Below are 17653 nucleotides of genomic sequence, written 5' to 3' on the forward strand. Positions count from 1 at the left end.
CCAAGTCATGAAAGAGAAGTTGGTCTTATGATATAAAAGTCATGTGCAGATGACCAGAAGTTCAACAGACCTGAGTCTGTCTGAATCCTTATCTTGCCTCTTACTAGCTGTGTGACCCTGAGCAAGTTGCCAAACCTCTCTGAGCCTCCTTCCTCATCCAGAAAAAGGGAATATGATAATAATGACCTTGTAAGCTGAATATGGGGACTGGAGATATTGTACAACAGGCTCCCCCCAAAGTGCTGAGCAGGTGCTTGCACAGCAAGAGCTCAGTAGTAGTTAGTGGACGTCGTCATTAACACCTTTACCTTGACTTCCTGGCTTTTAGCCTTCTCAAGCATGCAGAGAGCTCGCTTGTGGGCAGCCTCAAGCTGGGCTTTCGCTGCCTGATTCTGCTGTACGGTCTCCTGGAGCTCATGCCGCAGCTGCTCCCGCTCGTGGTCAGAAAGCTGCTTGAGCTCCCGCAGGTCCTCCCTGTAGCTTGTGGCACACTGCTCCAGGGCCTGCTGCATCTGTGAGACCTGCCCACCAGGGCATCCAACCTCAGGCTGGGACTCTCACCCTGCCTGGGGTTTTCTTTAAACATCAAAGCTTTCTGAACGTCTCCACAGCCCACATGAGCCTCCTCTACCCATGGGAATGCTGAGGCAGGTAGAAGTGGCAAGCTTGAAGGACCTGGGGACAGCTGGCCCTCCTAGGGGCTCCTCAGCTAGAGCCATGGATACCAGGGAACAGAGAAGAAGGGCTGGGATGTGTGCCATCCAAGAGAAATCAAAAGGGGACCAGAAAACACTCCAGAGGTCTATACAGCAGCCTCCCTTGTGTGCCCCACATGCCCAAATCTCCCTTTCTTATAGAAGCTTTCCCTGACAATCCTGTTTGGTATTATACCCACCCCTCATCACCAGACAGCCACTCAATCTTTATCCTGCTCAGTCTTTTCTTTTTACTTGAGCCCTTAACATCTTCTAATATTATAAGTGCCTATTGTTTATGTCTAGTGTTTATTGTTGGTGTCCACCTCCTCTGCTAAAATACAAGCCCTATAATGCAGGACTTTTGTCTGGTTTGTTCACTGATAATATACAAGCACCTCGAAGAGTTCCTGGCTCATAGCAGGTACTCATGAGCCACAGTAGGTGTTAAATGAATAAATGAACAGAACCAAGAAGCCCACCTTGCCCTGACCTGGACTGCCCTCCCCAACTTGGACAAGAATTGGGCCCCGCATGCATTTCCAAGGTTGTCTGCAAGAATAAGGGAGAGGCAGGGTCTCACTCAGCATGAGGGTGCATCCCCACCAAGGCCATCCTTCTACCTGGGCTTGCAATCTGGCCTTCTGGCTCTGCCACTCCTCCTGCAGACGCTGGATTTCTGGTGCCTTCTCCTTTGGCAAAGAGCCCAATGGAGGCTGCAGGTCACCTCCCTCCTTGATGGGTGCTTCGATCCTTTGAAGATACGGAGGTCAAAATCACAAAAGATGCCATGGAAATGACATGGTCACTCTGCTAACATCCCAGCCACTCGGGCTGGGAGGACGGAGCTCTGATGGCACTAATGGAATGAGAGACATCTCTCCTGGATTTGAAAAAGCTATTTGACGTTCAATTCTAAGTGCTGTTGCACTTGGGAGACTGTCAATATTCAGCTGGAATCACTGGATATCTGTTTCAGTGGGTACTTAATAAATGATCAATTATCAGAATGACTGAGAGTTTAGAGTTACTTATATGGGATTCCTGGAAGCTTCAAAAGAGGTCTCTGTAGTCTAATTTCACAACTTTTCATGAATGTGGAAAATAACAAAAAATGATGTTCTACTTGAATACAGTACTTTACACTTTTCAAAGCACACACGGCTTTAACTGGCTTTTCCCAAGTGTACACAGGAGGATTATAAATAGCCTTTCTGTGTATGTAGCAGGGACAAGACAATGCTGGTTTAAAGCTGCAGTAGTTTCTGCATTCTAGAAGAGATGCTGACAAATATTTTTGGAGGAGACTTTTCTATACTCAGTTCCGAGCTTTTCAATCAGCTGAGAAAATGTGATGGGCTGATTGTAAAGTTAAATATTTATCCTGTTTAACAGTGTAAAAGATGTCCTGCATTACAGTGTAAAAGATGCACTGTGGGCATCTCTGCAGAGATTGCTGGGAGGTCAATGACATTTTGCTTCCTCTGGCAAACACATCAGGCCAGAGGACCACAGGTTAGGGCCCTGGACTGTGAAGAAAGACCATGAGAAGGACTCTGACTTGGCAGAGGCGAAAAGGCCCAGCAACATAGACAGAGGGGACCCCTGAAAGGAAGGGCAGGATGTTAAGAGCAGTGTAGCAAAGTTGTTAAGATCATGCACACTAGAGCCAGATTGCCCACATTCAAATTCTAGTGCTACTACTGGTAAATGGTTATGTTACTTTGTCTGAGCTCTTTAAACTGTTTCTTCTTCCAAAACATGGGGTTAATATTAGTACCTTTCACATGGATTGTTATAAGGATTTAATAGAGTAAATATCTTAAAAAATGCTTAACTCTATGTCTGGCACATTGTATTAATTGTATATTAATACAAGTAAAAATTAGTCAAGTATTTAATAAAGTGAAAAGGTTTCTTTCTTTGCATCCTAATTCTCTTAGGTTATCTTCAAACTTCTGGAAGCTATGCTAAATATAACTGTGTTCAGAACAGTTCATTCCTACAAACAGGGCTATTGGGATTTTACATGGGATTGAACTGAATCTATAGCTCAATTCAGAGTAAATTATGTTCTTAACAACACTGAGTATTCAATTATGATCATTCTGTCTGTAAATAAAGACATTTTTACTCTTCCTTTCTAATTTGTAGCTCTGTCTTGCTTTACAGGACTGCCTAGGACCTTCAGGACAATGATAGGTAGTGAGAGCAGAATTTTTGCTTTGTTCTGAGTTTTTGCAGGAACATGTCCAACATTTTACCATTAAGCATGTTTATCATACATGATCTTTTTCAGGTTGAAGAAATTCTATTCATGGATTGAAGAGTTTTTATCATGAAAGGATGTTAACTTTTGTCTAATGCTTTTGTGCATCTATTGATATGATTATTTATTTTTCCCTTTATTTTTTAATATGATGAATTATATGATTGCCATTCAAATGTTCAATCAACCACACATTTCTGGGATAAACTGTACTTGGTCATGATATATTATTCTTTTTATATACTGCTTTATATTTTCAAACATTTTGTTGAGGATTTTGTATTCATGAAGAATATTAGTTTGTCTATATTGACAAATGTTTTTAGTGCCTTGAAAAAAATTTATTCTGTAGTTTTTCAGCATATTGTCTACAGATATAAAATAGATTTAGTTAATAGTTTAGTTCAAATCTTCTATGTCCTTACTGATATTAGTCTAGTCATTCAAATATTCAAAAAAGGGTGTCAGAATCTCAGATATGATTGTACATTTCTTCCTTTAGTTCTCATAGTATTTGCTTCATCATTTAAAGCTCTGTAATTAGGTAATACACATTTAGGATTGTGATGTCTTCCAGAAGAATTGACCACTTTGCTGTTATGAAACAGCCCTTTTTAATCACTGGTAATACTTCTTGTTCTGAAGTCTACATGATATGAATATAGCCACATTAGCTTCCTTACATTTTGTATTTGCATGGTATATCTATTTTTATCCTTTTACCTTTCAACTTATCTGTGCCTGTATAAGGTGTGTCATACAAAATACCACCAACCGAAGGGCTTAACAAGCAGAAATTAATTTTCTCATAATTCTGAAAGCTAGAAGTCCATGATCACGGAGTCAGTGGGTTTGGTTTCTTCTAAGGCTTCTCTTGTGAAGCTTGCAGAAAACCAACTTCCATCACCCCATGTCCTCATGTGATTGCCCCTTTGTCTGCTTTACCAGTGCACTAATCTCTTCTTACAAGGAAATATTGGGTGAGGGCCACCCTAATAACCGCATTTGAATCAATCATCTATTTAAAGCTTTATCTCTGAATGCATTCATACTGGGGAGTAGGGCCTTAACGTATGAATTTGAGGGGGGCATGGGGCAGCACAGTTCAGCCCATAACAGTGTCTTTATACTTAAATCTCTCTCTTGCAGATAGCATATGGTAAATGTGCTGCCTTTTGATCCTCTCTGGCAATCTCTTTCTTTTAAATGATGTCTCTGTTTCATTTACATTATCAGTATTGAAATGATTGGATTTAAATCCACATCTTACTTGTTTTTCTAATTGCCCAATTCCTTTTCTTATCGTTCTTCTGTTCTTTTGCTATCTTCCTACCTGACATTTTATGATTCCATTTTAGTTCTTTTGTTGGATTTTTTAAGCTTTTCTTTGTATTAATGTTTAATGTTGCTCTGTGGATTACAGCTTGTATCCTTAACTTACCACAACCAACTTAGAGTTAACATTGTACCTCTTCATATAAAATATGAGTCCCTTACAATACTATAATTCCATTAATCCCCATTCTTTGTGCTAGCGGTCATATATTATTCAACTATATGCATTGTGAACTTCATAATATACTGCTTAATTATTAAGCAGTTATATGTCTTTTAAAGAAATTAAAGAGAAAGAAAAGCAGTAGTTTTTTATATTTACCTATACATCTACCGGAGAAGGCAATGGCACCCCACTCCGGTACTCTCGCCTGGAAAATCCCATGGATGGAGGAGCCTGGTGGGCTACAGTCCATGGGGTCGCGAAGAGTTGGACACAACTCAGCGACTTCATTTTCACTTTTTGCTTTCATGCGCTGGAGAGGGAAATGGCAACCCACTCCATTGTTCTTGCCTGGAGAATCCCAGGGACGGGGGAGCCTGGTGGGCCACCGTCTATGGGGTCGCACAGAGTCGGACACGACTGAAGTGACTTAGCAGCAGCATACATTTACCATTTCTGATGCTCTTCATTTTCTCCTGTAGATGCAACTTTAAATTTGCTGTAATTTCCTTTCAGCTTCAATAAATTCTACTGCTGTTTATCATACTACAGCTTAACCAGTGAAAAGTCCTCTTAGCTTTTATATACCTGAAAATGTTCTATTTCATTCTCATTTTTGAAGGATATTTTCACTGGACTTAAAATTAGGATTTTACAGGTTTTTTTTTTTTTCTCCATTTATAACCTTAATGATACTGCTTCATTTTCTGGCTTTCATCAGAAAATGAGCCTAGAAGGTTGATGACAAGTCAGTTGTCATTAGTATTCATGAAAAGCCAACTGTCTCCTGTATGTAATTTGTCTTCTTAAAAACCTGACTGCTTGTAAGATTTTGGGGGATATATTTTGTTTTCAGCAGATTTTCTATGATGTATCTAGGCATTGTTATCTTCAGATTTATTCTGTGGGAGTTCACCGAGCTTCTTGAATATGTAAATGGGTGTCCCACATCAAATTGGGGGAATTTTTGGTCATTTTTTCCAAATATTTTTTCCTGGTTCATCTTCTTTCCCTTTTTACATATGGGCTCTAAATACATGCATGTTAAACTATTTGATATTGTCCCACACGTCACTAAGAATCTCATTTAAAAAAAAATTTCCCCCCTCATTCTTTGGATAAGATGGTTTCTACTGATCTATCTTCAGGCAATAAACTTTTCTTCTGTGATTTTAATTTGCTGTTAAGTACATCTAATGAGGTTTTCATTGTGGATATTGTACTTTACAGCTTTAGAATTTCCATTGCTTCAAGGTTTTCATTTCTCTGCAGAAATTCCCTATTTCTTCATTCATTATAACAATCCTTTCCCTGAACGTGGCTCATATAATTGCTTTCAAGTCTTTGTCTGCTAATTCCAATATCTAGGTCATTTTAGGCTATATTAGCTGATTTTTTTCTTGATTATAAGTCATACTGTTCTGCTTCCTTGCATGTCTTATAATGTTTTCATCAAATGCTCAATACTGTGGATAATACTAGGAGTCTGTATTATGAATTCCTTTCAGAAGTGTTTAGTTTTGTTATGACAGCCAATCAAATTACTCAGGGCTCTTTCTGATCTTTTTATGCCTGGATTTGTCTTTTTATAGAGCATGTATGGTATTCCGGGAGTTGGTGATGGACAGGGAGGCCTGGCGTGCTGCGATTCATGGGGTTGCAAAGAGTCGGACATGACTGAGCGACTGAACTGAACTGATAGTTCAACATTGTCCTCTGTTCTAGGGTATGGCCCTTATTCTACAGGGTGTGTTTCTTACTCCTAAAGTGTTGTTTCTGAGGTCTCAACTCAATGCTCACAGAGCTCAGAAAGGCTTTTTCATTGTAGCTGATCTTGGAATCCAGTGTCTCCTAGCTCCCCATCTCTAGTACCTTCATTTTTCTCAGCACCATGGCAGCAGCATACTCCTAGGCCTCCTGAGTCTCACTCAAGCTCCTGGCAAGGACCTATGGAAATTTCTCATAGATTTCTGCCCCCTACACCCCCACTTAGTATCTTCTCTTCTGGTACCCTACCATACAAATTCCAGCTACTCTGGCAGCCCTGAGCCCTGATGTCTGCTTCCTCAGCTCAACTTACCTCCACTTCTCTGCACTGTGGTTGGCACTGTCCCCAGGACAGAGAGGCAGGAGAAAATGTGGAGTGATTATGGGATTCAATTCATGTTTCTCTTCTAAGGAACATGGTCTTTCTCTGCATATTGTCCTGTTACTAAAAGAGTTGTCATTTATTTTGCTCACTTTTAAAGTTGTCTATAGAAAGAGGGCAAGTCTAGTACCAGTCACCCTGCCACAGCTGGAAGTGCAAGTTCAGTCATTTTACTGAGTATTAAAGGAGAGAGTGATCTTAAAAAACAGGAAAACTGTGGAACTTCATATGGCATAAGAACAGCTGCCCTAAGTTGAGATGTAGTTAAAAACATTAGTTCTGGAGCCAGAGAGGCTATCATCTGGATCCTACCATCTACTGGCAGAATAAGTAGAAAGACAAGCCACTTAACCTCTCTGTTCTTCAGTTTCCTTCATCTTTAAAATGAAGTACTTCAATAATGGTATCTACCTAATGAAAATTAAATGGGTTAATGCAGCATTCAGTAAATATTTACTGTTATTATATTTATCACATCCTCATTCCTGGGAATACCACGAATGAGAATGTCCCTCTCTCACTCTATTCTCTTGTGTCAAATTCCCTCGTACCCTAAAAAGCTGATCCTATTCTATCATCTCTCACAAGCAAGCCATAGCAGACTCTTCTGACTCCCCCTGCTCCCACTGAAGTTGATTCTGACCTGCTGCTGCTGCTGTTTAATCACTTCAGTCATGTCCAACTTTGTGTGACCCTATGGAATGTAGCCTGCCAGCCTCCTCTGTCCATGGAATTCTCTAAGCAGGAGTACTAGAGTGGGTTGCCATGCCCTCTTCCAGGGTTTTTCTGACCCAGGGATTGAACCCAGGTCTCCTGCACTGCAGGCAGATTCTTTACCGCTGAGCCACCAGGGAAGCCCATCCGACCTGCTACCCCCACCTTAAATCAGCAGCCAATGGAAAACTCACTGTGCCAAAAGTTCTCTGAAAAGCAACCTTCAAGGGGTTCACTACTGAATATACAACCTCACCCCTAAAGAACCAATGTGTCTGTTCTGTTCTGCAGCCTCTGACTGTAGATCTTTCTATACTTGTCAGTTCTTACACTCTAACTAAAACCCCCATGAAAGAAGCCTACAGACCCCACTGCTGCTGCTGCTGCTGCTGCTAAATCACTTCAGTCATGTCCGACTCTGTGCAACCCCATAGATGGCAGCCCACCAGGCTCCCCCGTCCCTGGGATTCTCCAGGCAAGAACACTGGAGTGGGTTGCCATTTCCTTCTCCAATGCACGAAAGTGAAAAGTGAAAGGGAAGTCGCTCAGTTGTGTCTGACTCTTCGCGACCTCTGTGTCAGCCTACCAGGCTCCTCTGTCCATGGGATTTTCCAGGCAAGAGTACTGGAGTGAGGTGCCATTGCCTTCTCCGACAGACCCCACACCTCTTCATTTTCTTCTGTAGTTGAGTAACCCCCTTACCAACAAAGCTACACAGGAGAAAAGACAAGGTTGCTATGATCACCTACTGTTGGTCTGCCCAGCATCCTTTCCTTGGGGAAGCCTTTTCTCTTTCCATAGTGATCCTGTTTAGTCTACAAGGTTCAGATGCAGCTAACTCTGCCCTCATCCTTAACTGGCCCATGGGAAGGGCATGTGACACATACCTGATCCATCAGAGCCAGACATCTCCTTGGCCAGAATGACTGGCTCAAGGATGGACAAATGACCCAAGCTGGGCCCCGTACAGACTTCTTGAAATCCCTGCCAGTATTTTCACAGTAAAGATTATTTCTTTCCCTTTGTTAGTTTTGAACAGAATAAGATTCGTAGCTTCCAGGGGTAAGTAACAGCACCAGCATTTAGTCTGGAGGCCCGACTCCAGAGTCCGTGCTCTTTAACTGCTATGGTTACACATCTCATAGATCCCAAGACAGAATCCGGAGGGAGCTGGGCAAGTATTATTAGCTAGAGAGTTCACAGACTATAGGGTACCTGACGTTGCCATTGATATGACTTAGGGATGTAGGCTTTGCTTCCTCAATTCTAGCTTATAAAGTTGCTGTCCCTTCAAAATTCCTATTTTGAAACCTACTGCCCAATCTAACAGTATTAAGAAACGAGGCCTTTGGAAGGTGATTAGGTCATGAAGGTGAGACCCTCATGAATGGGATTAATACCTTTATAAAAGAGGCCCTTGCTCGTCCACCTTGTGAAGACAGAATGAAAAGATGCCTTCTATAAGCCAGAAAATGAGTCCTCATCAGACACAGAAACTGCCATCACCTTGACCTTGGACTTTTAGCCTCCATAACTGTGAGAAATAGATTTCTATTGTTCATAAGCCACCCAGTTTATGGGATTTTGCTAAGCAGTACAAATCAGTTCAGTTCAGTCGCTCAGTCATGTCCGACTCTTTGCGACTCCATGAATCGCAGCACGCCAGGCCTCCCTGTCCATCACCAACTCCTGGAGTTCACTCAGATTCACGTCCATCGAGTCAGTGATGCCATCCAGCCATCTCATACTCTGTCATCCCCTTCTCCTCCTGCCCCCAATCCCTCCCAGCATCAGAGTCTTTTTCCAATGAGTCAACTCTTCGCATGAGGTGGCCAAAGTACTGGAGTTTCAGCTTTAGCGTCATTCCTTCCAAAGAAATCCCAGGGCTGATCTTCAGAATTGACTGGTTGGATCTCCTTGGAGTCCAAGGGACTCTCAAGAGTCTTCTCCAATACCACAGTTCAAAAGCATCAGTTCTTTGGCACTCAGCTTTCTTCTCAGTCCAACTCTCACATCCATACATGACTACTGGAAAAACCATAGCCTTGACTAGACAGACCTTAGTCAGCAAAGTAATGTCTCTGCTTTTGAACATGCTATCTAGGTTGGTCATAACTTTTCTTCCAAGGAGTAAGCGTCTTTTAATTTCATGGCTGCAGTCACCATCTGCAGTGATTTTAGAGCCCTCCAAAATAAAGTCTGACACTGTTTCCACTGTTTCCCCATCTATTTCCCATGAAGTGATGGGACCGGATGCCATGATCTTCATTTTCTGAATGTTGAGCTTTAAGCCGACTTTTTCACTCTCCTCTTTCACTTTCATCAAGAGGCTTTTTAGCTCCTCTTCACTTTCTGCCATTAGAGTGGTGTCATCTGCATATCTGAGGTTATTGATATTTCTCCCAGCAATCTTGATTCCAGCTTGTGTTTCTTCCAGTCCAGCGTTTCTCATGATGTATTCTGCATATAACTTAAATAAGCAGGGTGACAATATACAGCCTTGACGTACTCCTTTCCCAGTTTGGAACCAGTCTGTTGATCCATGTCCAGTTCTAACTGTTGCTTCCTGACCTGCATACAGATTTCTCAAGATACAGGTCAGATGCTCTGGTATTCCCATCTCTCTCAGAATTTTCCACAGTTTATTGTGATCCACACAGTCAAAGGCTTTGGCATAGTCAATAAAGCAGAAATAGATGTTATTCTGCAACTCTCTTGCTTTTTCCATGATCCAGCAGATGTTGGCAATGTGATCTCTGGTTCCTCTGCCTTTTCTAAAACCAGCTTGAACATCTGGAAGTTCACGGTTCATGTATTACTGAAGCCTGGCTTGGCGAATTTTGAGCATCACTTTACTAGCATGTGAGATGAGTGCAATTGTGCGGTAATTTGAGCATTCTTTGGCATTGCCTTTCTTTGGAATTGGGATGAAAACTGACCTTTTCCAGTCCTGTGGCCACTGCTGAGTTTTCCAAATTTGCTGGCATATTGAGTGAAGCACTTTCACAGTATCATCTTTCAGGATTTGAAATAGCTCAATTGGAATTCCATCACCTCCACTAGCTTTGTTCGTAGTGATGCTTTCTAAGGCCCACTTGACTTCACATTCCAGGATGTCTGGCTCTAGATGAGTGATCACACCATTGTGATTACCCGGGTCATGAAGATCTTTTTTGTACAGTTCTGTGTATTCTTGCCACCTCTTCTTAATATCTTCTGCTTCTGTTAGGTCCATACCATTTCTGTCCTTTATCAAGCCCATCTTTGCATGAAATGTTCCCTTGGTATCTCTAATTTTCTTGAAGAGATCTCTAGTCTTCCCCATTCTGTTCTTTTCCTCTATTTCTTTGCATTGATCGCTGAAGAAGGCTTTCTTATCTCTTCTTGCTGTTCTTTGGAACTCTGCATTCAGATGCTTTTATCTTTCCTTTTCTCCTTTGCTTTTTGCTTCTCTTCTTTTCAAAGCTATTTGTAAGGCCTCTCCAGACAGCCATTTTGCTTTTTGCATTTCTTTTCCATGGGGATGGTCTTGATCCCTGTCTCCTGTACAATGTCACGAACCTCATTCCATAGTTCATCAGGCACTCTATCTATCAGACCTAGCCCTTAAATCTATTTCTCACTTCCACTGTATAATCATAAGGGACTTGATTTAGGTCATACCTGAATGGTCTAGTGGTTTTCCCTGCTGCTGCTGCTGCTGCTAAGTTGCTTTAGTCATGTCCGAGTCTGTGTGACCCCATAGACGGAAGCCCACCAGGCTCCCCCATCCCTGGGATTCTCCAGGTAAGAACAGCCATTTCCTTCTCCAATGCATGAAAGTGAAAAGTGAAAGTGAAGTCGCTCAGTCGTGTCTGACTCTTAGCGACCCCCATGGACTGCAGCCTACCAGGCTCGTCCTTCCATGGGATTTTCCAGGCAAGAGTACTGGAGTGGGTGCCATTGCCTTCTCCGAGCGGTTTTCCCTACTTTCTTCAATTTAAGTCTGAGTTTGGTAATGAGTTCATGATCTGAGCCACAGTCAGCTCCTAGTCTTATTTTTGTTGACTGTATAGAGCTTCTCCATCTTTGGCTGCAAATAATATAATCAATTTGATTTCGGTGTTGACCATCTGGTGATGTCCATGTGTAGAGTCTTCTCTTGTGTTGTTGGAAGAGGGTGTTTGCTATGACCAGTGCATTTTCTTGGCAAAACTCTATTAGTCTTTGCCCTGCTTCATTCCGCATTCCAAGGCCAAATTTGCTGACCTTTTAGAACTAACACCTAAAAACGATGTCCTTTTCATTATAGGGGCCTGGAATGCAAAAGTAGGAAGTCAAGAATCACCTGGAGTAACAGGCAAATTTGGCCTTGGAATGCAGAATGAAGCAGGGCAGTCCAAATAGACTATGACAACTAATCTCCCACATGGTGAGATTAGTGTCTTTATAAGAAAAGACAAAAGAGGGACCTCCTCCCACATCGTCTGCTGCTTCTCTCTTCTCCATGAGAGGACATGAGAAGGACATGTGCAAACCAGGAAGAGAGCTCTCACCAGGACTATTTGAAGAGCTACCAGATGGTAGCATGGACTCCATGTCATCTGTCAGGACCCCACACAGCTGTTCATTGGTGTGGGGAAGTGAAGTATAACTGCGGTAGCCTCAGAATCACCTGGGAAGCTTTCTCAAAAGACACAGGGTTGGGATATACCCAGACCTACTGTATCAGAAACTTGTGAGGTGGTGTGACAGATTTTTATTGCTCAGCAAATACCAACTGCCTTATGTGATGCTGTGGATTGAATTGTGTCTCCCCAAATTCATATGTTGAAACTTCAATCACCAATATGATGGTACTTGGAAATGAGGCCACTGGAGGTAATTAGGTCATGAAAGAGTAGCTCTCATGATGAGATTAGTGCCTTTGTAAGAAAAGACACAAGAGAGACCTCCTCCCACACTGTCTGCTGCCTCTCTCTTCTCCATGAGAAGACACAAGAAGATGGCCATGTGCAAACCAGGAAGAGTCCTCACCAGGAACTGAACGGGCAGCACCTTGATCCCCAGCATCCAGAACTGTGAGAATAACCTTCTGTTGTATGGTATTTTGTTATAGCAGCTGAAACTAACTAAGACCTGTGGAACGCATATTACCTTCTGCTCAGAGTATTAGTTTTGGTCACATGACTTGCTTTGACCAATGGAATGTGGATAAAAACGACACAGTGCAGTTCTGAGTGTAGGCTTTAAGAGGCACTACATGTTTTCATCAGCTTTTTTGAGCTTTTTCCCTTTACCATGACAACAACATGCCTTGGATAGAGGCTAATCCATCAGTCTCGGTCCCAGAATGGGATGGCATCTGAGCAGACTTAAACTCTATCCGTGGTTTGGGGCAGAGCAATAACATCAGACTTAGTCAGGAGCCAAGGTCATATAAAACCAGAAGAGCTTGGCAGAGCCAAGAATAAAGATAGCTGACCGATGAGCTAAAATCATTGATATTTGGGGCATGTTTGTTAGAGCAGCAAAAGCTAATATAGGTGATAAAGGAGGGAGAGTTCCTCTCTGTGACAAAGCTCCCTCATGTCCCTCACTTAGTAAAAGAACACTTGGAAGAATAGGAGGCAGAGGTTTGGGCCAGTCCAGGTCTGTCTGAATTTGGGGCAGTTTATTAACCTTTTTGAGTGTTAGGTTCTTAATCTATAAAATGGTCTCTCTGAGTTGGTGTGACAATTAAATAATTCAGGTCAAGTCCTTAGATGTGCTGGAGGCACACAAGACATTTCTGTTCCCTCCCTAAGCTTCATGCATGGGGCAGTGATAAATATGTGAGGACAGAAGGAATGAATGAGTCCTCCAAGTGTGAGTCCTCATTCACTGGAGCCCTCGGAAGCCTGCCTGTCCTCCTGTACCTTTCCTCTTCTTCGCTGCTGGTTCCTTCTTCAGCTGCTAACTTATCTTGATATTCCTCTCCTTTGGGCAGAGTCTGAGAAGGTTCATTCGGTCTCAAGCATGGATCCTAAGGGAAAAACAGTTGTAAGATGAGACTAAAGTAAAGTTCCTGCAGCCAACCTGTGGTTTACCAAACCAGAGAGCGGAGGAGAAAGAGCCTGTAGCAATCCCTGCAGCTCTCAGGCCTGTGATGATTCAGTGCTGAGCCCACTGCCTGATTCAGGAGCAGTGTCAGCCCTGATCCCTGTATCCTGCTTTTCAGTCTAGCAAGCATGTCACGCAGCTGATGAAACTAAAGCACAGAGAGAGAAACTAAAGCATGTAGCTTGTCCAGGATTTCTATCAGAGAGGAATGGAAATGAAATGCAACCCTGGGGCTGTTGTGGGGATCAGAGAACAGTGCCAGCAACAGCCACTGGTCTATAAGGGTGAGCAACTGGTATTATTATTATACTCATATTACAGGTGGCAGTCTGCTACATCCTATAACACAGGATCAGAAAACATGGAACTTGATCAGAAGCCTTGAGAAGTGTGGTATGGTGGGAGGACAATATGGAAATCATGAGTTAATAATGAGGCTTCAGAATTTTCTATCAATAGAATTTGTTCACGTTATCATTTCCTCTTTCAGCAGAGATAGAAAAATGAAGACTTTCTTATTTTGATTCCTCTACTTGCCACTGTCCACGGAAAACAGTGTAAGACAGGCTAGGATAGATCTCTTTGTTGAGAAATCTCATTAAATAATAATAAATTGCTACCTGGGCTTTCTGCTAATTATGTGTCTCTGCCAGTCTTGTGTTTTTCTGGCCCTGAGCTTCGTCAGCTGTAAAACAAAGTGGTTGGTTACATCTCTGGTTTTCAAACCATGCTCCAGGGACTGAGAGATGCCCTTGGTGATAAGAGAGGCAAAGCTGAGACTGGAAGACAGGGCCTTGGGCTCCCCTTCCTCCCTGACATAGAATGAAACTGCTCTGGTTACCTTCTATGTAATCTAATGTCTATGAAAGGTCACCAGAGTCAAGGCCAGTGAGGACCTCCATGTTGCCAAATCCCAATGGTCATTCCATGGGCTTCAGTTAATTGAACTTTTCTGCAAAACTGGAATATCTGTTCCTTCCCTCCTCTACGCAGCCCCCTTTCCTGGGTTTCCTCCTCTCTCTCAGCTACTCCTTCTCTGTCTCCTCTGCTAAAGCCTCCTCCTTTCCTGCCCTAAACCTCAGTCCTTGGACTTCTCTTTTCTGTCTTACTCCCTAGTATCTCATCTAGTTCCATGGATACTAATGACAAACAGTTTATCTCCATTTCCAAGTTTCCCACTAAACTCTGGACTTGTATATCCAACTGCCCTCCAGACATCATTCAGATGCTTAATACGCTTCTCAAACTGTAACATGTCGAGAACTGAACTCTTAGTCTTACTGCCTCCAAACAACAAGCATGTACTTTCCTCAGGGCCTTTGTACTGATTGTTCTTGCTGCCTGAAATGCTCTATCCTATGATATTTACATGTCTAGCTTCCTCACTTCACTCACCACAACCAAGAGACCTTCACTCATTTAAAACTTGGGCTCTGGCAGCAAATTGCCTATGTTTAAATCCCACTTCTTATTTATGATGTAACAATCCTAATGGTAACAGTAATCACAATAAATAAGAATTGACTCAGTTTAACATGAATATCTCTACCCTAGTAAAAGGAATCTTTGTGACCCCATGTTCTATACAGTTGATGGAATTCTCCAGGCCAGATACTGGAGTGGGGAGCCTTTCCCTTCTCCAGGGGATCTTCCCAACCCAGGAATTGAACCCAGGTCTCCCACATTGCCGGCAGATTCTTTACCAGCTAAGCCACAAGGGAAGCCCAAGAATTCTGGAGTGGGTAGCCTATCCCTTCTCCAGGGGATCTTCCCAACCCAGGAATTGAACCCAGGTCTCCTGCATGCAGGCTGATTCTTTACCAACTGAGCTATCAAGGAAGCCTAGTAAAATGAATCATCACTACAAAGCTGTAATAATGAACTTGTGAACTGAGGGACGTGGCCACACAGCCTGAAAACAGAAGGCAAAATGTTCAGAAATGTAGGTAGGAACAGGCAAATTTATAATGGGAGATTTTAATATGCACTTCTCAGAGACTCATATATCAGGTACACAAAATAAGCTAGGAAATGGAAGATTTGAACAAGATTAATAAGCTGAAACTAGTAGCTAAAAAAGAACAGTACTCACTGTTAATGTTTATATAATGCTCAGTGTGCACCCTCAACTCTATGAGGTGAGAATCATACCATTTTAAAGGTGATGAACCTTGCCCAAGGTCATACAGTGAACACCAGAACTAGAGTTTAAATATATAAGCTTTAACCATGGGGATCACAAAGAGTCAGACAGGACTTAGTGACTGAACAACAGCAACAAACCTTTAACAACCAAACAGAATATATAATATACTTTTTGGCTATCACATAGGAAATATTTTTTAAAAACTGACTCCACAGCAGGCTACAGAGCAAATTTCAGCATAGCTAGAATATTGACATTTTATAGACCACATTATCTAATGACAATGCAAAAAATTTAGAAACCAGTAAGAAAGTAGGTTTAAAAAGTGAGATAAACTTCAAAACTCTGGGATACAGCTAAAGACATACGCTGAGAGGGAAATTTATAGCCTTAAGTGTATTTATTATAGAACATTTAAGAAGTTAGAAAAAGGATAACATAATAAACCCAAAGTAAGTAGAAAGAAAGAAGTATGAAAGACAAAAATTAATGGCATAGAAAAAGACAGATGTGACCAGCATATCTGAAAGCCGGCTTTTTGAAAAGACATTCAAACTACTGCTAAGACTGATCAAGGGAAAAGGGAGAAGGAACTTAAAGCAACATGAATAATGGACAAAGATCTCCTGACAGTTGTGAAGATGAAAAAGAGTTTCAAATGCACTCTGAGCCACTGTGAAGACTGTGACAGAGAATGTGCAGGATGTAATTTCTGGGCTACCTTATCGACCACTGATTTATTTAAAGGCATCCTGGGCAGGAGTCCAGAAACAGGAGAGGATAGAAAATGCTTAAAAAGGCTGACGATGCACTCAGATGACTACAGCAGCTCCCCACAGCGTAGCACCCATCCATTTCCATGTAGTAACTCATGGATGCCTGCAACTCAGGGAGGTGGGCAGGAAAGACAACCCTGTCCTTGTGCTGCAGAGGGGATCTATGGTCGGAAAAGTCCAGATTTCCATGTGACTGCACTGGCACTCTGTTGTGTTAGCATGATCACCAGCTGCCAGTATCAGGGCCTAACTGGGTGAGTTCAAACTGTGATACGAATGTATTACTGAAAAGTATTTGCAAATCAGACACTTAAAATCAACCTGATAGATGAAGGCTGCTTCCCAAATCAACGGGGAGATAAACTCAGTAATCTTTTCTGTTTCTGTTCACTTGCTTCCAGCTCCCTAGAAACCGAAGACAAGGATATCCTTCCCCCTAAAAGGAGATGAGTCCTCCCCCTCCCTGCAAGTAATTAAAGGACCCCAGTGTTTCTTTAAATCATCCTCTGGCCAAGGCTAATTTTTGAAGGTGTTCCTAATCCAGCTTGAAACAGTACCCTCAGCTCCATTCATTCAGTTGTCATGTCATGGATCAGTTAATATACAACGAGGTGCAAACATCTGCCAGATGTGGGTATGTTAGGTGCTGGAAGGACAGAGATCAATAAGAGATATAATTCTTGATTTCAACAAACTAATGGTTCAGCAGAGGGGACCAACAGACCATATAAATGGCAAGCATTCACCTCCTTCACCACCCCACCTTCTGTACTTGGTATTTTGGGTCAAAGTACACAATTCCAAAGGAACTGGGGTACCATCTGAATATTTCTCAAATGAACCTGACCATGGAAATGAACAGTAGGCTGAAAGAGCACTTTCAAGCTCACCAATACTCATTTCTCTGAATTTCAAATAGGGCAGACTCTCCAGCATCCCTTTTCTGGTTGTCTGCTTGGGATCCCAGTGAGTGCCTCCCAGGACCAACACTGAGCCACTCTGGGTGTATCCTAAGTTAATCGCCCCTAATTCACACTCTTGCATTCCTCATCAGGCATTTCTCAGGTTCTGTCCAGGACTCTCTCCATCAAAAGTATGCACAGAAAATAAATAGCTCTGCTTCTCCCCTAACCATCCACTGCAAAAGCCTCCTCCCAACTCCTCCCAAGCAAATGGCTGGTTATTTTAAACCCACAGTCACATTAGGTCTTCATCTTTCATCTAAGCAGTGAACCTCATCTGGGTTGTTTCTATTTTAAAGAAACACCCACGCCCAGGAAATCTTCAGGAAGGAAATATTGAAAGTCTTTCTCAAGTTCATTTGA

General features: G+C 42.3%; 1 protein-coding gene across 2 annotated transcripts in view; it reads right to left on the minus strand.

The window, feature by feature from the left end:
* FAM184B (family with sequence similarity 184 member B) overlaps positions 1-17653 on the minus strand; it is a 120258-nt gene that overhangs the window by 20443 nt on the left and 82162 nt on the right. The window contains exons 8-10 of one of the 2 annotated variants that reach the window (XM_069593764.1): positions 13223-13329; positions 1319-1448; positions 309-521 (exon numbers count right to left, since the gene is read on the minus strand). In XM_069593764.1, coding sequence (XP_069449865.1) covers positions 309-521; positions 1319-1448; positions 13223-13329 — 450 coding nt within the window. The remainder of the gene's footprint in view (positions 1-308; positions 522-1318; positions 1449-13222; positions 13330-17653) is intronic. The other variant, XM_069593765.1, reaches the window with a different exon arrangement.

The sequence above is a fragment of the Ovis canadensis genome, chromosome 6 (assembly GCF_042477335.2).
Source record: "Ovis canadensis isolate MfBH-ARS-UI-01 breed Bighorn chromosome 6, ARS-UI_OviCan_v2, whole genome shotgun sequence".
Lineage (NCBI taxonomy): Eukaryota > Metazoa > Chordata > Mammalia > Artiodactyla > Bovidae > Ovis > Ovis canadensis.